The sequence below is a fragment of the Numida meleagris genome, chromosome 5 (assembly GCF_002078875.1).
Source record: "Numida meleagris isolate 19003 breed g44 Domestic line chromosome 5, NumMel1.0, whole genome shotgun sequence".
NCBI lineage: Eukaryota > Metazoa > Chordata > Aves > Galliformes > Numididae > Numida > Numida meleagris.
Window position 1 is genome coordinate 58,718,186 of NC_034413.1, and position 22,654 is coordinate 58,740,839.

The 22,654-nt window shown below is 38.5% G+C and overlaps 2 protein-coding genes across 4 annotated transcripts in view; one reads left to right on the forward strand and one right to left on the reverse strand.

Annotated features, from left to right (window-relative positions):
* Window positions 1-2,215, forward strand: part of LOC110399220 — a 585,449-nt gene extending 583,234 nt beyond the window's left edge. Inside the window, exon 23 of the transcript XR_002439018.1 lies at window positions 1,157-2,215. The gene's annotated coding sequence lies outside the window, so the exon portion shown is untranslated. The remainder of the gene's footprint in view (window positions 1-1,156) is intronic.
* Window positions 1-22,654, reverse strand: part of CNTNAP5 (contactin associated protein like 5) — a 274,310-nt gene that overhangs the window by 30,354 nt on the left and 221,302 nt on the right. For all 3 annotated transcript variants that reach the window (XM_021397542.1, XM_021397543.1, XM_021397544.1), the window contains exons 16-20: window positions 17,504-17,631; window positions 17,159-17,329; window positions 14,911-15,129; window positions 7,495-7,734; window positions 5,600-5,824 (exon numbers count right to left, since the gene is read on the reverse strand). In XM_021397542.1, the coding sequence (XP_021253217.1) occupies window positions 5,600-5,824; window positions 7,495-7,734; window positions 14,911-15,129; window positions 17,159-17,329; window positions 17,504-17,631 (983 nt within the window). The remainder of the gene's footprint in view (window positions 1-5,599; window positions 5,825-7,494; window positions 7,735-14,910; window positions 15,130-17,158; window positions 17,330-17,503; window positions 17,632-22,654) is intronic.

Below are 22,654 nucleotides of genomic sequence, written 5' to 3' on the forward strand. Positions count from 1 at the left end.
GTCGTATCTGCCATATGAAAGATAATTTAATGGCTGTTACCTAGAGCTTGACAAGGAACAATACTTAGTCTACTCAGAGAGTTGCCTGAGAACTAGTCTCCACAACAAAGCTGTCTTCCATACTTCCCAACCTGACTCACTTTCCTGTTCCTTATCTGTTAAAAATAAGTATACCTGAACCTTGGCATCATTTTCCATTTCACAGTCACATAAATTGTGCAGGTTGGTCAACGGGTGTTGAAACTCTTTAAGTCGGAAGGTGTTCTCAGAAGATAAAACTACTGCACTAGCAATAACTTACCCTAGAAGGGCCTTCTGCAGCAGTTATGTTCTGTGATACCCACATCCCAAATGAAAAAACACATGGGGTAGTAAAGCCTCAAGAACCAGAGAAGACTTGAAAATCACCACTAAAGCCTATTTTCCCTAATTTAGCTTTGCTCCATTGAACCTCGGAGTGAACAGAATCAAAAGACTATTTGCCTCAAAGAATGAATTAATTCCTTTGTCTGCTTCTTTACCTCTGAATGACAAAGCCTTCATTTTTGCTTGAGAAAAATTGTTGGAGATGCAGGACAACAGATTTTCAAGGCAAAAGCAAAGAGAATTTACACGCCTTCAACAGAAAGACAGCTGCTGACTTCAAGAAAGGAGAACATGACAGTAAATCAGTCGTTTATTAAAAAGAAAAAATCAGTGGCTTCTCAGTTCTTTTTTTTTGAAGAGTGTTAATTCATTCCACATCTATTATAGCATTTGGTTCATTTTCCTATTTACTTTAAGCTGATTTCAAGACCTTTTAGAACAGGTCACTAAGGTTGATCTAGGCCCTGCTTCTATATGCTGCATATCTCAGACCTCACTGAATAACTTCACAAGATGTTTTCATTTGTACTTTTGCTTGCAATGTGCTTTTTTCTTGTCTTTAATCTTTCCTATGCAATTTCAGAGACTTGCTTTCCAAAACAGAGAACAGAGCTCACTCTAATGGCAATAGGTTCTGGGTAGAAGGATTGAGGTAGAAAAAAAGGACTCAAATTGTTCAGTTTCTTAGGAGGTCAGATAATAAATTCAGATAAATTTTCAATCACTCTAGGATAGTTTGAGATTCTATCACCTCTTTTCTGTGATCATAACTATCTGCTCTTTTTTCTAGGTTTGGAATCAGAGAAATCCAGCCACGCTGAGAGTCAAAGGCATGGGGAAGCATTTTCTAGACAACATACTTCATCATATTTATTTTGCATTTGATTACTTGGCAGGGGGAAGGAAGTATGCAGAAGGGAGAGGCACTAACAATTTCTATCCTAACATATCCCCCTCCCCACCCCCGGCAATTACTACCTTTAGATATCAAGCTGAGTGCATTATAATACTAAGCTATTGGTAATTTACTGAAATCATGTAAATTAGCCAAAATGTACAGTGAAAATTCAGCCTGAGAAAGAAAGAAAATTCTTGGCAGTAGCTTCCCATGATGTGAATAACTTCTGTGGACTGACACACTGAAAAGGCTAATTAGAGCTGTTTAGCCATTTTCTGTAGCTTGGTAATGGGCACTATTATTTGAAAGTTCTACAGCACTGTTATTACAATTACTGCAGAACTGTTAATCTTTTGGATGTGGGATCGATGTAGCAGTGACAGCAAGCAAACAGGCTCTTCTCCCCTTAAATAGGCTCAATACCCAGCAGAGATGATCTCCAAGTGGTGACCAGCTGTGTTTGCGCAACACTGTGGTACCCATCAGTGCCCTTCTGTAATGTTGGTATTGCTGAGAGGTATTTATAAATGGACTGGACTTTCACCAGTCATTGGTGGGTACATCCACCACAGTGATTCTGCTGCACCACAGCTGCATCCGTACTCATAAAATAAGTTATTCAGCCGCTTCTCAAGTGTGAAAGATCACAAACAGCTTCCCCCCTGGAACAGGTTGCCCAGGGGGGGTTGTGGATTGTGTTGTTCCTGGAGGTGTTCAAGGCCAGGCTGGACGTGGCTCTGAACAGCCTGGTCTAGTGGTTTGCGACCCTGCACTCAGCAGGGGGGTTGAAACTAGATGATCATTATGGTCCTTTTCAACCCAGGCCATTCCATGATTCTATGATTCTATGACAAAGCACATGACCTTGTGGCACTGCTCGTAAGAGAGCATAACTTTGTGAAGTATGAATATCTTTCTTCCTGCTAATTAATTAAACCAGATTCCTCACTATTTGATTGTAATCTTTTGATTAATCAGTGTTAAAAGATACAGGTGCTCAAGGACATATATCCTCTGAAAAAAAAAAGGTAGAAAAAGTCCTTTTAAAATGGCTGTAAGTATACATCTGAATACAATATATATTCATCTATATGTACATATAATTTAAAAATCCATAGATATAATATGTAAAACTGGAGAGGAGAAGACAATGCTAAGTTATTGCATACATTTTCAAAGGAACATGTGCAATTTAGAAGACTAAATACTAACTAATGGCAGAAGGAATCTCTACTGAGTCATCTTTAAAAACATCAACTTTTGAAAACTTGCCCATAAGATTTAATCGCATGAATTGACCAGATGAGATAAGAACAATATCATGATTTAGATACATTGTTTGGGTTGCTTCTATTCTATTGCTTCTATAAATACTAGTTTCCAGGCACTACAGAGCATCTAATTTTAGAGAAGGGGTCATCTGTATAGATCCAGAATGGCAGTTTGTATACTGACACATGGTGGTACCCAGCATCAGTTGAATCTTCACCTCCTTTTGAGCACCTGTCCTCTAGGGCTCCAACCACTGGAAGGGCTTTCTGTCCAACAGACAATGTGCTGCATGCATAAAGCAATGACTGAGTATGAGATTTTATTTCCATCCCTAAACCTGAAACTGACCTAATGGATAACTGTTAAGTGAATCATTTTACAACCATAATTCTGTTGTCTCAATCAATATGTAATGTAAGTTCTAATGATATGACCTCCTTTACAGACTGACAGTGGAAACTGCCTTGGGGTTAAATGTGATTATTTATTAATTTTACTGAAACCAATTGATTTTACAGGGAATATTTCACACCTGACTATACAAGCTGTCTACACAAGCTCATTTTCACACAAGCCCCTTTCAGTATAGTCCAAACATGACCAACCCTTGCAGTTAATTTTGCTTCTTTTATGTTAAATATTTAACATGAGAAGCTTAAAATACCAGGAATATTTTTCTTAGTCTTATTTTTATTAACTACTAATTTGAACAGTTATTTTGTGGATAATAGAAAAGGGGAATAACAGTATATCTTATTAGTAGCTTAAAAAATACTTTAAAAAGGTAGCTTGTGAAGCATTAAAACATATACATAGACATTTAGTTTCTTAACAAGTGGAAGGAGTCTTAGGATTATAGCAAAGAATACTACTACTCGTATCTTGAATGAGAATGTCTATCTCTGTTTCATCGGGAAACTAACATTCATGTAACTATCAGTATTCCAGCACGGACCTACCTAGGTCCTACTATGCACTGCCAGGCTCAGCAAATACCTTGAAAATGAGCCACTAAGAGAGAAGGAACTGCACTCTCTTTTAATGTTACAAAGGACATTATTATTCATAGTCTAGTAACTTTATGGCAAGCATAAACCTCTTGGAGGAAGAAAGAGTAACATATCTTAACATTATTTTCATTGGAATAATTTCAATTCCAATAAGACTAAAAAATAAGAGGATATGAGATTTTTTAAAGAATTACTAAATTTGTGACAAAATGCAGAGAATATGCATGACTAAAATGACTGTCTTGACAGAAAGACACAGAAGCAGGCACAGAGCAACTCTGAAAGAGACTTTCAGGACGTAATCAAGGTCACCTCGTTATCATAATAATTCTTCGAGCACAGTGCTACATTTTATAGTTGAGGATTTAGGAACCTAACAGCTCACCAACTCTTTAAGCTAATGTTATCTTCATTTTACAAGTGATTAGAGAGAGGTACAGAGATGAGAAAGGCACCACTGTCTAAACTGACTCCTGATTCTGAGTGTGCTGAGAGCTGCTCTACCTAATTTAAGGAAGTGCTGAGAACCTGCATCTCTTTCTGAACCAAAGAGGAGATCTGCAAATGGTGCAGCTGCCAAAATGCAAGACTTACTGTAAAACAGATGATCTTGCCAAGCTGTTAAGAGAGATCTCAGTGTCCTGATCCCAGCTCCTTCCCCAGCCACCATTAGAAAGTTCCAGACTCCAGCCCAGAGACCTCACAACTGCAGCTTGCTGTTCATAGTACTTCATCAATAAACTGCAATTTTCTCATGTTTCTAAGGTCATTTTACACTACATCACAGACATCTGAATGGATATTACTTTTTCGTTCACTTTAAGGCTATTTTCAATTGCCTGATTGACATAAAGAGACCTCAGTGTAACTGAGAAGCAGATTCCAAGGTTTTACCTCAGCAGGGACTAACCTCTCCGACCCTGCATCTACACACTGGGATATTCATATATCTGAAAATCATGAACACTGGCCACGTGCCTCTGAGAGCAAAGTGGAGATGGAAGTCAGAGACTGGATGGTAAAGGAGAAAGGTTTCCTTGGGAGACCCACCACGCAGCTGCTACTTCACTTAGGGGAGATGGGTCCAGGACATTTGGATGCTCATTCCATGCCAGCTCAAATGCTGGCCATGTGACATAACCAGGAGATAAGCTACTGCAAAGTCCATACAGACAATAAAAGGTGTTGGTTGTTTTTTTTCCCCTTTAAACTTTAAGTTGATGGTACTTGAGACCCTAGCTATTATGGAATTTGTAATGTTTCATTGTGGTCTGGGTCATTCAGTCAAATGTGCATATTCAAGCAGACAGCATAAACTTTCTGGTGTTCTCCCACAGGCTGGTGACTCACCAAGAAGCTTACTCATCACTTCCAGTGCTCCAGTGCCTGATAACTCTTGAATAATTCAAACGTCCTCCTTTGAGAAGGATGATGTGTGGCTGGACTGAGTTTTCTGAATGCACTGCAAGGACTCAGGAGCCAGATTCATACTGAGAATACGTATGGTCTATGTCCCTAAAATCCTTACACCTCCTTACACCAGAAACCTCATACTGTGTACCTTTTAATAGCTAATGGAGTTACACCTTCTGTGAACCTAGAAGATCTGGACATTCTCTGGCTTTAGTATTCACAGGTACTGGCCATATTCCATTGGAACAATGCAATGAAGAGCAATAAGCAAGGCAAGAAAGAATGCAAAAGATAAAATGCTAATATATTTCTGCAGCAAGTGTTGTTGTACAGTCATGGAATTTTTCATTCCCTTATCTTGGAGGCCTAATGGATCTCACTGTGGAATAAATAGCAAGAAATTGCCATTGTACACTCTTGCCAAATGGAAGTCAAAGCACATTTTAAGCCCCAACAACATGATTATTCAAAGACCAATTAGGCAAGTGTAGCAGTGAATGCCAAATAAAGCAACATAAATAAGACTGATGGCTATTTGCATGAGCTGAATGCCACAAACCTGATAAAGTTGCAGATAGCATTCTCCCAAAAAAACACAGTCACACAAGTCTCACTTTGGTAGCAAATGAAGAGTACTTACCATTCTTGGAGAGAATCACAGCCAAATATTCATGAAAGTAGGTGTTGATGTACAGGAGAAGGCTTGGAGCATGTGCAGTGAGAAAGCTAAATGCAATATTTTCCTTGGACATGACGGCATCTGCATAAATGGCAGAACTTGAAGTGCTTGCATTTTTTGTGACAGGATAAGGTTCTTGGAAAATATAGGTAATAGAAGTGCCAGCTTCAAATAATGCAGAAACCTCTGAAAGAATATATAAACCAAGGGAACAGTTTCAGCTACTGCATTTTCAGATGTTTCAGACAGGTATGCACACAGACTGGCTGCCACAGAAAGAGAGCACTGCAAAATGCTCTTGACCCAGCTGACATTACCATTCCTTGATTTGGATGAGCAGAAAGACCTTTCTCACAGACTATATGTTTGACTCAGAGAAGGGTAGTATATGCAGACGGGCATACATATTCAAGTGTTACAGTGCTTGAATCATTGCTCTACAAAATGGAACAGGTCAAAGTGATTGTCAGTCAAATAAATGATCAGTTTTACCAACTTTTGACAGTTAATTTATAAGGCAATATTCTCTGTCTTCCCCCCACAGAAAAGACAACAATGTAACTGTCCTTTCCAGTCTTTTTAAGCAAAGTCGTCATTAAAGCAACACATTAATCCAAAGAAAGTCACTGAGGGAGAGCAGCAGCTCCAAGAGAAACGCCTGCCTGTGGATGCTCAGAACACAAGAACTCACACTTGTGTTTTCAGTACACACAACATAATTTGGCCACAAAATATATGCACATGACAACAGCTGTTTTCCAGTAAAGCAGATCCACCTCTACAGCAGCATCTCCTAACAGGATACTACATGGTTATTTGCCATGCCTCTCGTGACATTGGTGTCAAATCTTCAGCTCATGTAAGTGGGCATAGTTCCATGGACTTCAGTATAACTAAGCCAATTTACACCAGCAGATGATGTGACCCACTTAGTCAACCTGTCACATTTGTAAGATGAGGGACAGTCATGGAAATTAAAATACTAGCATTGCAACTTGCTGTTATTAAGCAGGGATTTTGGTAGTTTCTTCTTTTCCGGAAGAGCACGCTAACTAAATTGGATGCTCTTTATTTGCCCCGCTCCTTTTTCTGGTGTTGGCAATGTCTCCTAAAAGCCAGCAAACAGGTTCAGTGTGGACATGATCTTCAGAAAGTGAACCATGCAAATCCATTTTTTTCCTGATTTTGACTTATTTTTTATAACTCTTCTTGTGTCCAGGTTTAGATGGGTTGAAACAGGGATCAAAACAAACATAAAAAGATTACCCCTTTTTGTCACACCATTGCTCAGATCTCTGTAAAGAAAAGCTCTCATGATTTTCTTAAGGTGGACAAAACTGGATGAAGTTTAAAATCAAGCAAATGAAACATTCAGACATGGACAGGGAACTGCCAGGGAAACTTTCAGCCCTATTGGTTAATATCTGAACCAAGTTATATGCAACTGAATAGAGGAATCATAGTGTGATACAGTTGGTAATTTAAATAACAGTACAACTAGCACTATTTTAATTTTTGAGGCCAGAGGAGGAATTCAAGTCCACTTAATAAACACTTAGCAATGCTCAAGAGAAAGCTCATATTAGCACATCCTCTTAGAACATCCTTTTGTAGTATGGTGGACAACAAGTTCACGTGGGTGAAATTACTCAAGTTCATGTTTATATTCTGTATTGGTACTTTTCTGGTCCTGCTTCCTACAGCAAGAGAAAAACCTACAATAGTGAGAATCACAGAATCATGGAATATTCTGCGTTGGAAGGGACCCATAAAGATCCTCGAGTCCAACTCCCAGAAAATTGTGTTGTAGACATTCAGAAACCACTAGAGACCTCAGATCAAAGCTCTTTGCCTACCTTCCTTGCAGAAGGGCCCTTCATAGGCTGAGCTGGTGCAATCACAAGAATACCCATTATATTTCTCCACACATTTTCCTCCATTATGGCACAGGTTACCATAACTACTGCAATGTCCTGGACATCCAGGTTTAACACCAGGAGTCATTTTAGCTCTTTCTTCAAGGTCAAGCTTCTGTCCGTTTAAATGCAGAGATCGAATACATCCTAAAAAGCCCTTTTGTCTGGAAGCTGTTCCCCCTGAAACAGAGAAGAAAAAAAACAAACGTGCGTTAATTGAAGAGTCCACAAAGTAATCAAAGCCTTGAAGATAGAAATACAGAGGTACAAACAGGAATCCATAGAATTTAAAAATATTACCTATTATGTATCAGTGCACATTGTAGCAAAAGATGGACAGATGGACAGCCCAGAAAACTAAGAGTCTCTTACTTTAAGAAAGGACTAAAGCTGTGTGTAACTTTCTAGTTGCCATTCTTTTCTTTTCTGCCTTATCTACCACCCTGTTAGGCATTTAAACTGCAAATTCATTTAGGAAAATGCTTCTTTATCATATATCTGCATATATCTTCAGTCTGGAGAAGAGGAGGCTCAGGGGAGACCTCATCGCTCTCTATAACTACCTGAAGGGAGGTTGTAGTGAGCTGGGGGTCAGCCTCTTCTCTCTTATAACTAGTGACAGGACGAGGGGGAATGGCTTCAAGTTGCGCCAGGGGAGATTTAGGCTGGACATTAGGAAATACTACTTTTCTGAAAGAGTGGTCAGACACTGGAACAGGCTGCCCAGGGAGGTGGTTGAGTCACCATCCCTGGAGGTGTTCAAGAAACGTTTAGATATAGCGTTGAGAGACCTGGTTTAGTGGGGTTATGTTGGTGGTAGGTGGATGGTTGGACTAGGTGATCTTGTAGGTCTTTTCCAACCTAGCTAATTCTATGATTCTATGATTCTATATCATCTAATACATGGGAAATCCAAAACTAATTTTTTTATTTTTTGCTGTAGTACAAAGTATGAATAATGTCCTAATCCCAACAGCAGATGAGTTGCACATGCTGATGAGTCCAGATAACAAGGATGAATCACGTTCAACATCAAATTTGCTGGCTGAAGGGAAATGACTTTAGAGTCAGAATTTGTGCATGACCGATCAACCTGATGTTGCATGTGAATATTTGTTGCAGGCAAGAAATGTGAGTTTGGGTTACAGCTGTAATTTATTACAATTGTTAAACCCAACTGCATCTCTTCGTGAAGGTCAAAGATCTACAGATTTCGGCAAAAGCATGGTCTAGTCTCAACAGGCTAACTATGTTCTTATCAACAAACTGAAATTGCTAACGGTGAAGACAGTTTGCCTTGGTCTCTCACAAAGATTATCATTACTGATGATAGAGTGTAAACATATCAATGTCTTTTATTATTTTAGGCTTTGTTTGGCAGTTGCCAATGTTTTACTTTTGAATTCACTGCAATTTTGAATGCTACTAACTCTGGCCCAAGAATTAATAGCACTTGTAGGTCTGAAATGCTGGTTTTATTGGTGATGCACCAATAAAGTATGAAAGAAGTTATCTTCCCAAATTCTTCTATAGAAGTTTGCTCTATATCAAAATGCGTGAGATAACAGATCTTTTGATGAGTCCTTGCAGAAGAGCATCTGTTCTCTCATAAATTGTTTAATTAAAGCGAGACTTCTGCGAACTGAGAGAATGAAATAGCAGTCTGAAAAGCAATCTTACCAAAACCCTATTGTTCTGCCATATTATTCTGACATATTTTTCTATCTGGTACACTAATAGCAGAAATACTGGATTTGAATTAGAATAACTAAATTCTAGATAGCATGTGTAAGACAGATTTACTCTACACTAAGTTTATGGTGCCTTTCTCAGTGAAACAAATATGTTCAAAATCTTTAGCCAATTACTCTCTCCAGATGAACAAATGTTAGCTCACTTATTTTAAAGGCCTCCTGAGGACAACAACTGGGCCTTTTGCATTTGCTGCATTGTACACACAATCCTTTTCTTTTGAGATTTTGTTCCAAAACCAAACACATCGCACAACATTTTTATTAATGCCCTTGTAAGAAGGAATAGAATTATTTCTTTCTTTAAAGTTACTGGCTACTCTGTTTTCTTCTGCATAGGAAGTAACCACAAATATTACAAGGATAAATGACAGTGTATTACCCAAAAGGATGTCACTCATTTTAAATACTGAGAGTGACAGTTCATTGGTCCATTCAAAGGAAGGATTTTTGCCTGTCCCTTCAGATCAAGTCTCGTGCCAAACTGGCCTACTTCTGCACAGAGTTTGGTCAGGCTGACATCATATAGCCTGTAAACTTGTTTGGGATTTCTTCCTTCTACTGTAATTTTTTAAATTTAACAGAAGAAATATAACCAGTATCCAACCTGTTGCTGTGGATTAGCAGTATAAAGCAGTTAGATATCAAATAACTCCTAAAAGAAAGTGAGAAATGGGTTTCCAGCTCCTTTAGACTGCTTTAATATTTGAACTTGTTTGATTTTAAGTAATCCTCAATATACTGCAACGAAAGTTTGATTTTAAGTAATCCTCAACATACTGCAATGAAAATTCATTTCTCCTTTTCACTTTGCATGCACACGGCTATCTCAGAAGCCTTTCACATACTCCAAGTGTGCTAATGCTGGCCTTAAGCAGACTGTTTTTATTCTGAATTATTTTAATAAGAGCAGCCATAGAAAAATTCTTTTTAAATACACAAGTGCCTTGAGAATTAATCACACAATAAATCAGTAAACCATACAAACTTTACTGAATCTACTCTTACTGATTATGCATAACTGTTTTTCCTTAACTGAGAGAAATTATAATTTAATATAGTCAGACTATATAGAATAGAGTCGGACTTTTATAGGAAGTGATGGAATAAAAAAAAGAATTGTGAATTTGAACCCAGTCATATTGTGTTGCTGTGGGTGAGAGGGAGATAAAAAGAGAGAGATTAGATTTGTACCGTTCCATTTCAAGTCCTCTTATTTTGCTTTTCCCTCCAGGTAAATCCAAAAAGGAAGAACCCATTTTCTACAGTTTATTTTGAATGCCACGTGTAAGAAATCATCATTGCAGTGGAATGCTAGTAATGTCAGGCACTGATGATTTCTTGCACATGGTATGTGGTATGCTGACATGCTCAGCTGGAGCAAATGCTTAGGTTCTGCTCCCCTAAGGGGGAACACATACCCAAGGCAGACATGCAGAGAAGGTGCCAGGCTGGCAAAATGCAAAATAGTCAAGAGCGCTAAATTAAGCCCGTATCAGAACAAGGAACAGTGTTAGGACAGACCTAAACGAAGAACAGGTGGTATGAAAAGAAGTGACACCTGATTTCCAGCATTTCTGTGAAAACAATGAGTAGTATGAGCATATGGATCTGAGCTCTACCGATTCCTTTTATACAGTACTAATATATGTAAGAGGCGTTGGGTAAACAAAAATTGCTACATGAGTGCATCTTCCTAGGCAGTGTAAAACTGGTGTGAACTTCTCTACCTGCAGTGTTGTATAAGCTCCAAAATGGGAGTATTTGTGGCTGTATTTGTATGCACATAACGAGTTATGGCTACTTCGTGCAACTCAAGGCCTTTAAGTGAGCAAGGAAACTTTATAGCAGACAGTATTGTGAATCTAAGTTATGCAATGTCACTTCTATCTCAGTAAGACATGACTAGCATTCAGAGCCATACCATCAGAATGCAGCTTAAGAATATTAAACACACCAATAGTTATACAGAAGTACACAAGAGCAAGTTGAAAATTGATTTTTAGCCTAGCAATGTCCCAGGCAGGCTAAAGTTGAAGAACATGCTCAAAATTAGCATAGTCACAAATCACGGTGAAGTTCCTAGGTTCAGTCTGTAGCCTCTAAAGATCTGAATTTCTCTGCTGGAGTAATCATGATATAGCAACACTGAACTCACTGTCAGAATACAGTTAGTGCCCTTCTGAGATGACTGACGCTCACATCTTCCAGTGTTCAGGACACATCTCTGCATTAGCTCACAATCAGTATTTTCTCCATCCAGAAGGACTGGACCATTATTGTGATTTGGAATTTTTTGATTTAGTTTCTTACTCACACATGGTTTATTTTTATCTCTGAATCCAGTCTTTTTAAATTCCTTTTCCAAATTTAACGAAGAGAATATAATGTTCTCCCATATTTCATACAAACTGGTAGCAAGGCAAATAAGAAATGGCATTACAATCTCCACTCAGAAAGACTAAAGTGTGACTTCAGCCCTTACTAGACATAAAAGAGGCTACAAAAGAGAAATCCTTTTATGTGCTTAGTCATTGGAAAATCTTCAGTAAATCCTAAATCTCCTAAAATACCAAAGTTGGTCAATCTCAACATAAACCTCCAAGGAAAGCTAGGCCTTAACTCCAATCCTTACAGAATATTTAAAGGCCGACTAACTTGCTCAGAACTTCAGTATCACTGAATCAGAAGTAAATGAAGTGCCCCTCCAAGGCTGCCTACAACTGACAGCTCTTCTAAGATTTCTGAAGAAGGCTTCTGTTCAACTTTCTTGACAATAAATCACAGAAAGTGTGAAAGTTGTCTTGTTTTTCAGGCCAACTTTAAAACAAAATAAAACCACCATGAACACAAAACCCAAACAGCAAAATCATTCAATTATACACGGTCTTTAAAGGTATTAGATTCTTAGGTTAAGAAGAAAAATCTGGGCAAAATGAACTAAACAACATGTTCAGAAGACAGGCAGAAACAGCTGATGATGAATTAGCTGATCCAGATTAGCAGAACTCATTTAAATTTATATTAGATGCCAGTCAAATTTTACAAAAACCCAAATTTATCTTATATGTGTGATCTACTTTGTATCAATCCCCCACAGAAAAAGAGACAAAACTGCCTCATATATACTGTATATACACTGATGGCTCTCAAGTAACTTGGAAATGACCACAGTTTTAATGCTACAGTGGCTTTCCATTCAATCATCATCATAATGCTACATGATACTTATATAGTTCCTTCACTCAAAAGATCAATAAATCCTTCCAAAAGATAAATAAACTAAATTAAATCTTGTCAGTGCGCTTTATTTATGAGATTTACAAAATGTATAAATTGATTCTGGCGAAGAATCAAGAAAAAAAAAAGAAAGGTTATATCTTAATGAGTAACTAACTCCACTATGGAAACAAGGAGATTGAAGTATATTTGGAAAATTTTTAAGACAGCAAAACATGTCAGTTAGATTATTAATTAAGAACATACATACTAATTGTGGAAACTCCTTAATCACTCTCAGTATGCATAATGCTGCAGAAACAAATGTTGTGGGTTATGGGTGGGAGAGAAGAGTAATATTATGTGCTGCTGCTTCTTTCCTTTTAAAAAAATCAATGTTATTTATGTATGTATTTTTCAGATGGGATAAAATTCTGTTGTTGTGGTTCAGGTATTAAATCAGTTGCTTTCTATTAGAGACTAGAATGAGACCTTCAGTAGAGACAAATGACTCCACATCTGTGTATTGTTGGTCTTCTGCCACCCTTCCCTGAAGCACCTGGGGACAGTGTTAGAATCAAAAGACTGTTCAGGTTTCCATCTCTTCTGTTCGTGCTTAGAAAAACTCAGAAGGTTACAGACAGTTTTGACCTTCAGTATGGCTTTCTGTGGTAGATTTAAGGGCCAACATTTAACTCTTAAAAGCATCAGTTTTTGCTAAACCTTTTGTTCAGAATTCAGTAATGGATAACTGAATGCAATCAAATTACTGCACAGAGAGAAGTTTCCATCCCTCAGCTGAGAAGAAGTAACTAGAGTTTATTGTAAATATTAAGTAAAATCAGAGAAAACTGGTAGGGATGGAAGTCACTGCTGGAAATCAACTGGTCCCATCTCTTCTTCAAAACCCAGCTACATTCATTGTTAGATCATGTTGCTCAGGGCCTTTTCCAAGAAAGTTTTGATCATTTCTGAGGATGGAGATCCCATATTCTCTCTGCTTCAGTGCTTACTGCTCTCATTGTGAAGATCGTTATTTTCCTTCCTTTGCTGCAGCCTGTGGGCTGCACCTTTGTTCATACAGCCCAGTCTGTGGTCAGTCTTCACCTCTGCAAGGGCACGCTGTAAAATTCACTTAACTAAGTCCAGCAGGACCTCTTTTGTACAGTGGCTACCCAACCCATCAATCCCCAGCTTGTTTGGATGTATGACACTTCTGCTCCAGGTACAGGGCTTTGCATTTGTCTTTGCTGGTAAAAGTTTCTGCTGGAACATTTCTCAAGTTTGTTGGGGTCCTTAACTACCCTGGATTTCCATGATGCAATTCAATGATTATGCCACATTAAAATCACCATGAAGCTGGTTCAAGTAACTTTCTTTAAACCTCTCTAAACTTCTGCAGAGAAGTAAGCTTACTGGCAGATACTGCTTTCCAAATGTGAGACATTGGAAGTAGCTAAGACATATTCTGGTAGACGACTTATGATAATACCTTCATTTTTACCCCTTTACAAAGAAATAGACCAAAAATTTGCTAAAATCTGTCCACGCAATAAATACTCTAAGTTTCCTGTTTGCAAACAGTACCTTGGCTAAATTTCTCTGGTGTGTCTAAGGTGTCTAGCTTTTCATCCTTACTGTCTGAAGAGACCCGGCCTCTCACCTGAAAGCAGAAACTTTGCTCTGTGACTCTTAATGGAAAATAAGTGAGTTCTTCAGTGAAGTTTTCTCAGAGAACATTTGAATCAATTACTATGAGGAAAAGCCATTGATGTAACCATATATATTTATTAACAAATTATTTCCTTTTGTAATAATTGCACACATACACTATAGCAAACTTAAATGAATACCTCAAAATCTTTTTAAATCAAAGGATGTGACTACACAGGTAAACATTATTAAAATTAATTGGTAGATTGACTCTTATCATAGCATTTCACCCAAATAAGAGAATCTGTTTCAAGGAAAGAATCTGTAATTTTTTGCATGGCCCTGAATAAGAAGCGGGTTACAACCCACTCCATCACAGTGTGGATTACTCAGAAAAGTAGTGCTTGAATATTGAAAAAGGAGAAGACGCTTTGTAATCCCATGGTAACTTCCTTGATTGTATATCTTTTGCATTTCATCACAAAAGACAGATCACATTTCCTACAGTAAATTACACAATCGGTGATGTAGAAGAGGAAACAGTGAATTCTTTGGCAAGTGCTTTGTGTAGATAGTAGTTTGGGGTTTGCTTTACGTAGTCTACGCTGGAGAGAAATAGGTGGCAGCAGAATTAGGTCACCACATCTGATCTCAGCTGCACAACAACAGCATTACCAAGGTATGAACATAGAAATATTGCATACATCTGCAGAAGCTCTTAAATGGTTCGTACCTACAAATAATTGGCTGTTGAGCTGCAACCGAAAGTGCCCCTCTGCAGGTGCCTCCAGGACCTTCTTGGGGAGGTTGTCCACCTGGAGACTGGTTTCCTTCAGGTTCCGCTCTGCTCGAATGTAGTGCCACTGATTGTCATTCAGGGGTGTGGGAGACTGCACAGTTGCTTCTGTGGGGCCATTTCCAACGTCTATGGAGAAGGTGATCTCTTTGGGGGCTGGAATAGACAAATAGATGCAAAGAGAAAGAGAAGGTCTGAATTAAATAGTGCTTTTGACCTACGTAAATATAGGGTCCCTTAGCTTTTATCATCATTTACCTCCCACCTCTTACCCAGCAGCTTATATGTAAATGTAAATCTGCAGCCTCACTGTTTGATCTCTCCTGTGACAATGCTTGGCTGCAGATACCCATCTTTTTTTTTTTTTTTTTTTGCTGTAACAATCACAGTGCACTAGAAATTGTAAATTTGTTCACTTTTGGAAGTAAAAGTGTCAAATTCTGTACAAAAAGTATTTGAACAAATAATATAGCGGAAAGGATCAAGGAGCTCTTTCTGACTAAATATATCAAAATGCTTGTACTTAAGAATCACAGAATTTGGTTATATATGGTAGGAGAGAACCTCAAGCATTTGTTTGCATGAATAAGCCTGACCCAAGAAGCAAGGAGAAACAGATTAAAAAAAAAAAATCACTAATTGGTGTCCACAGATAGCAAGGATCCTGGAACCAGAGCCGTAACCTGAAAAACAACAATTGTAAGGAGTATTATCTTGCTCTGCTGCAAGCCACCTGAATGGGGGCCAAAACTCTTTAACATTCTTGTTACCAATTATTTTTCCCTCTTCCTATAATGCTAAATACATCAGAAAGAACAAGAGCCAGGTCCACAGACTGCACAACAACCAGAAGGCTGTGGATTGAAAATTCATAAAAACCTGTTATTTCAAGCTCCACAAATTGGATACGTCTGGTTTTGGAAGCCACTTCTTAGACAGTTAAGATAGGAAACACTCCATAGGGTTAGACAAAGATCTATTCTGAGCCCCTGCATCTGCTAAAAGGCCATTTCCTTTCAAAGCAGCTGGTCTGTGGTGCTTCCTTGATACGAGGCCTTTAGGCTGCAAATTCCATCTGGCAGCAAGAAACACAACATAAAACTACTAATGAGAAGTGTATGTTTAAAAGACTTTCCCCAAACTTTTAAATAACTCATTTCTCAGGAAGCACGGGTTTAACACATCTACTAAGGCTTTCACTAAACAATCCTCTTAGTGACTTGTAGTATTTGTCATATTTGATACCAAAATGCCATCTTTCCTTCTATATCCCCGAGAATAAAATGCAGTACACCAAAGTATGACCAAATTGGACTTAGATGTGCAGTTAGCATTAAATCATACCTCATTACCTTCTGATAATGCACCATGACATTTACCATTGGTTTGACGAATCAAAGAGCCTTGGGGCCCTGTTTTATTGAATTTTATGTTGGGGTTATTATAAACATATTATAAAATGCATAGCACTCAGTTTGTTTTTCCTAAGCTTGACAGAATTTGGAATACAGAAGTAATATTCTTGTCAAAACCACAGTTCCCTTTTGTCACTAATAAAAATTTGAAGTAATCAGAACAGGAATGAGGTAAATCTACTCACTAATTATGCTCCCTACTCCTCTCTTTAACACATTGAGCTGCAGTTGTACTGCAGTCACTTAATGGATTTTGAAGCATTCAAGGCCCATTACAGCTGTGAATGACTTACTCCATGTTGGCACCGTGTCCTTCATAGATTCACAGTACTATAACCTAAACATTGAATTCCTCTGAAACACTAGGGTTGCATCATACTGCACATATCATTTACACAGAAATAAAGGTAACCATAAGAGTTCTAAGTATTAAATTTTGCATCTCTTAAATAAAATTACAGTCTACAGCATATCTTCTTCTAATTCATCCTCTAATGAGATAAAATGGGGGAAAATTGTATAAATTTAATCACTTCTCTGTTTAGGAAAGATGAAGTGAATCACAAGGTGATGTGAAATGACCAAGGTTATACAGGGAAACTCTGACAGGAGAAGGAGATCAGTCTAGACCAACGAGTCTTTATGTCTCCATCTTATCCCCTCCAGCCTCTTCCAACTGTCCCAAGACAGAAGAAAAAAATGTCCCTCTCAGGTCTCTACTCCTGCCGAATTGGGCAAACAAACTGCAATTTCGCCATGGTGAAACTTACATCTTATTTCAACTCGTATGAAGTCTTTCATCCCAAGGTTTTCCAAGAATACACCAGAGAGAGACGTAGTTTTGAAGAAGAAGGAGATGTCTGCGCTGACCTCAGCGTGGAAGGTGGGGAAGTGCAGGTAGGAAGCCTCTGTGTTGAAAGAAGCGGCGTTCCAGAACTGCCCTGTAAACACAACCCCCTTTCTCTATAGTTAATTGGCGCAGGACAGCAGCTGTGAGCTGCATGTGGAAAGATGTCTTTCATCAGATAAATACGTTTAAAGAACAAAACAAAAAGAAAACACACAAAAAAGGGGACATTTTGTACCTATGGAAATTGAGAAGAGCTAGTACTCACTGTCTCCATAGCAACGCAAAGGGCCGATTTTCCAAGCAGCCTCAGAATTTGATCTGTTTGTGTCAGTGATCACTATCTGAGTTACAGGCAAATGGTCTTTGAAAGCAAGGAGGCCGGTATCATTTGTCCTGGATTGTCATAAACAAACAAAAAGAGACATTAAGCACAGACAGATCCCCAGCAGTCCCTACAGAAGGCAATATTTGAAAGATGCTTGCTTAAAAATTATTTGCAGATATACCTAGAGGACTTGAGATCAGCACCCATTGCTTAAGATACATATGTGCACAATTGTGCTCTGTGCTCATACACAGTGCTGACCCCCTGAACATGCTGAATTTTGACACATTGTCTCTCTGGTATGAACTCTAGCTGTGTTTTAGCTGTATGGAATAATGGTGAAGCAGAGGCAGAGTACTGTCCTTCTGTGTGATGGACATCAATGTAAAACAGACTCTATTGGGTTTCCTCAGCAGGCTGAACTTGATGAGGATCAGGTATAAGCTCAATATCCACTTAGCCAGAGACAGATAATGGCACTTTTGCTGGCTTTATGCTTTGTCCTAGCAGGAGGGGGCATGGGATACTGGCTGCAGCATGTTGTTAGCATGGGCAGCCAGACAATGCCCAATCCAGCTTCAGGAAAGCTAGCACACAACTGACTCAGCACACTAAGAAGGCAGTTGAATTGGCAGAGTGAGTACACACCTGTGAACTTTTTGGTTCAGCAACTGAAAAAATAAAGGCTGATTTACTGTATCACCCAACAACAGCATTTTGTTTGTATCAGCTGTGTTTACTTCTCAGCTGTAACCTACACATGGCTGCTAAAATGGAAGATAGGAAGATTTAGCCTGAGAGTCCTGGGGAAAGCACTGTCCTCAGAATGAAGCATGACATTTCATGGCAGCCCTCTGGTCCCTGAGATGATTCAGTCGCTTTGGCTCTGTGTACAGATGAGCATTCATCCCACCCTTTTTCATGAACTTCACTGAGTCCCTCAGGCACCCAAACCTGACCTTACCAGAGCTGAAATTCCCTCTGGAGATATTTTTCTATCCATTGATCATAGAAAGACAAGTGTGACTACGTCTCATCTCCAAAGCGATCAGCTTTTCTTCTCTCAGCTCTTTTGCCCAGGCATGAAGTCTGCTGTGAATCTGGGCACACAGGCCTGTCAGAGCACCCTTCACTGCTCCAGATCCCTGTAGTTTTGGAGAAAAGTAACCCCAGCTCTGCACAGCCAAACAACCTGTACGCAGGGTATAGGCTGCTCTCACCCGCATGCCCATAGGTCTAAGACTACATGGGGCACATGGGCACAACAACAATGATGGGATACAAGATAACAGTAATTCCAAATTTACAGCCACTGCTCTTTTATGCAGTTAAGATAGAAAGCCTCAGGAAATAACTTTTCCTTTCTGAATGAAACCATTGCTGAGGAGTCTGACACCACAGGCAGGATCCCAGCCTAGCTTTGTGTGGCTCAGAATGCCACTGTCCACAGACAAACCCCTCCTTATGGTTCCAGCTGTGGGAAAAGACGGCATTTCAGCAAAGAAACAATAAAAATGAACAACACAGCTGTGCTCTGACACACAACCTCAGGTGTTTACTTTGCTAAGTGCCCTATTCTGATTAATGTTACAAGACATAGAAGGGGCATTTTCATCTCTTTGATAAAGGCTGTAAATATTTCATTTGTTTTTCATTGTTTCTAACTACATGCAGCACAGTTAATTGTCTTGTAATTCCAAGGAGGAAAGGAAAGGTATTTTTTCTGAACTTAACATTTTTTTCTTGCTTCAGGTGGTGTCTGACATCCAGTTAATTGCAAAGTGCAGAAAGATGAAAATCCCACTCTGTACTGAAGGCAGAGCGATGCCTTCAATAAAGACTAACACAGAAAGGCACCATGTATGAATCAAAAATACATGGTCTCTAAATCTCTCCACTAAGGTCTATCATCAGCATTCTCATATAGTTTACTGCATCAACCTTTGAAAGCTAGTGTAAATGCTTTCAACAGATTGTGAAACAGTTGTAAAAAAGCTGATCTGTATTTCTTAGGAAGATAATTAAATGAGGCTTTTCAGTGCACGGAAGGAAGAAGAGTAGGCAGGCAGAATGAATGAAAGAAAGGCAGAAAGATGCACAGAAAGAGCACATAAAATATGCAATATACACAGGAATAACTAAGCTGGCATTTACATTAAAAAATAAAAAGATTTTTCACCAAACATTCAGGGGATATTCCTGCAAATTTATTTTAATTCAAAAAAATGATGTAGACTTTTGACTAGCAATGATCAGTATTGCAGTAAAAATCACTATCTTCCTGCAGCTGCTGCTGAAGATTCAAAAAAAAAAAAAAAAAAAAAAGGAAATAGTGACATTTTAAAGATATCTATTCCACATCTCCAAGAACTGCACTGCTTATTAGATATTCTGTTATATTGCATGAAGTTCTTTCATACTGAACTTTATGACTCAGAATTTTTGCTAGTTATATGCCAATGTTACTGAGAACTTTAGTAGCACAGCTCAACTGTGAGAAAGAAAAATATTCCAGAACTAATAAAAATCATCACTTTTATGGTTATGTCTTGAAAACTCAATCAAGTTTCTCTGGAAGCTCAAAAAGCACATTTTGTGTATTTTATTCTCTCACACATGGAAAATAAGACTTATGGAAGAATACACATTCTCATTCAAGCAGATACTGAAATAAAGCCTATCAGGAATGTCATAACCTTTAGAGAATGCATTAATAACGGAAAGAAAATACCTATTATTAATACTATTATTTCATGATGAGTAATGAAGTTTTGGGCAAAAAATCAACACCTAGCATGTTCCAGCTATGGCAGTCAAAAAAGAGATCTGAAGACACTATGAAGTGCCTTGTGGCAGCTGCAGCTTGAGTGTCTTAATTCTCAGTCTTCTTTAAGCTGAACTTATTTCAAACTTAATTTCTTATGAAGTATCATGATTCCTCTTCTCTTTAAGTGGTGCATTATGGCAGCCTCTCAAACAGACTATTAAGTCTGAGAGAGGAGCAAGAGAGCTTCATGTACCCATACAATAATTTCCTATAGGCACTACAAAATAGAAATATTCCAGGGTTTGGGCAAAACATTTGGAATTTTGACTGAAGAGGGTGTGGAGATTCACTTTTAATCTACTTCAGTTTTCAAGGAAAAGGTGTTATCTTTGGATTAGAAAGCATTTGAAGTACAGTGTGCACACAAGTTATTTAGTCTTTTAAACAAAAATAAAACCTCATTAGATTCATTATTTTTGTATTATTTTTGTATTCCCCAAGCTAGATTTTACATATGTGCATTTTAACACTTCACATACACTTAAAAATGCAAAGGACTTCCTCAGTAAGCTACAAGGCAGGTTATACAAATTTTCCTTATATAAAAGAAAAAATATATTCATTGCAAATGCAGCAACACCAAGAATGATAGTGCAGCATCTGGATACTTTAAATCATAGAACAGGTAGCCCTACTTGTAAATGATGAATAACTGTTTTGATAGTAACAGTATGAGACTATTTTTCTTTTTCCTGCATACTAATAAAAGGGTACTCCAAAAGATCCCATTCTGTGGTATCCTGACAGCATAAACCATCATAAACTGGTAACCTCAAAGTAGCTGTTTCTCTATTTTTTTCAAACAGATGGCAGAGCAGTGGTGCCACTAAATGTAATTTCTTCTTATATGACCCCCTATTGCTACGTTATCTTTTTGTACAGTAATGAAAACTCTGGTGGGGTCTGAGCCTCAGTAGCTCAGATATTCAGGACAGATTTTCATGAATAGAGTACATTTGGGAAAAAGAATACTATTGGCAGCAGATGTCAACGAACAGGATTAGGAATGGGCAAGAAAAACAGGTTTCCCTTAGAGCAAGGTTTGAATGTTGTGCAGGACAGGTCATTAGTAAACCAAAGGAATAAATTTTAATTACTGTCTCGCCTATCTGATGCATCCAAAATACTTTATTGAGTAAAATAAGACATAAAGGCCCATAAAATAAAAAACAGCAGCAGAAGTGGACATATGTAACTGGTGAAGGCAAAATGCAGTTGCTCCTGGAATTAGAAAACAGGAAAAGAGAGTTTGGTAATGATAATAATGAGCTGATTCCTGTCACCTCAAGGGGCCTGCTACAGTCAGCTCTCCACAGGCAGCTTTTCTACTTTGTTGACAAATGCAGCACTGAAGGCAGATATCCAAGACAGCTCTATACAGGCTGGGTCATGTCTGTCAGGGTTTATTTATGAGCCTGTATGCAGTGTTCTGTCGAGTTGCCTACCCTGCTTCTGAGGCAGGGGAGTCAGTGTGGGATAGTGGCTGAGCAAACAAAACCTCTCAAATCCTGGCTCATCAGCACCTGAGTTTCTTTGCCCTTCATTCCTCAGCCCCTCCAGTTTTAGCATCCCAGCCCTGGTACAGCTCTACACAAATAAAAAAGCATGATGAATGTGTGGTTCTTTTGGAAACAATAAGACTCAAGGGTTGGTTTCCCAGTGAAGATGGCTGCTCTATAAGATATAAGAGGAGGATATTCCTATACCAGTATATTGTATATTTCTACATAAGTGACTTCTATAATTTGAAAATTAAGAGTAGAAAATTAAGTAGAAGATGGTCCATCAATTATTGGTCAAAATCAACAAGTGCCCACCACCCACCACAGTCTTCTGAGACACCTGAGCTTCCTGTACAAATGACTTCCAGAGATATAATTATTTCTGTACAAAGTAAAAAGCCATAAAGTTCCCCAAAGTTACTAGGTTTTCCAGTGAATGCAGTCAGCAAGAAATAGGTCTGCTTTGATGATTGGCTTCAATCAAACAGTTGCATTTGAAGTCAAAAATAGATTCTGGATACCGAGACCAAGTAGCAGACTTCAGGACTGTAACGCGCCAACATGGCATGAAAGAGATTCCTCCCATTTAAATGAAAGGCTTGGTGAGCAGCAAGAGTTTTATTGCCAAAGCAAGAGAATTTTGCTTGAGATGAAAGACAATGTGGGAGAGTTGTTTAAGGATCTAAAGGATCTCTAGAATGGACTGAAGATAGCACAACCCTCCATGCTTTTCAGAAATGCTTTACTCTTTAGATCGGTTTA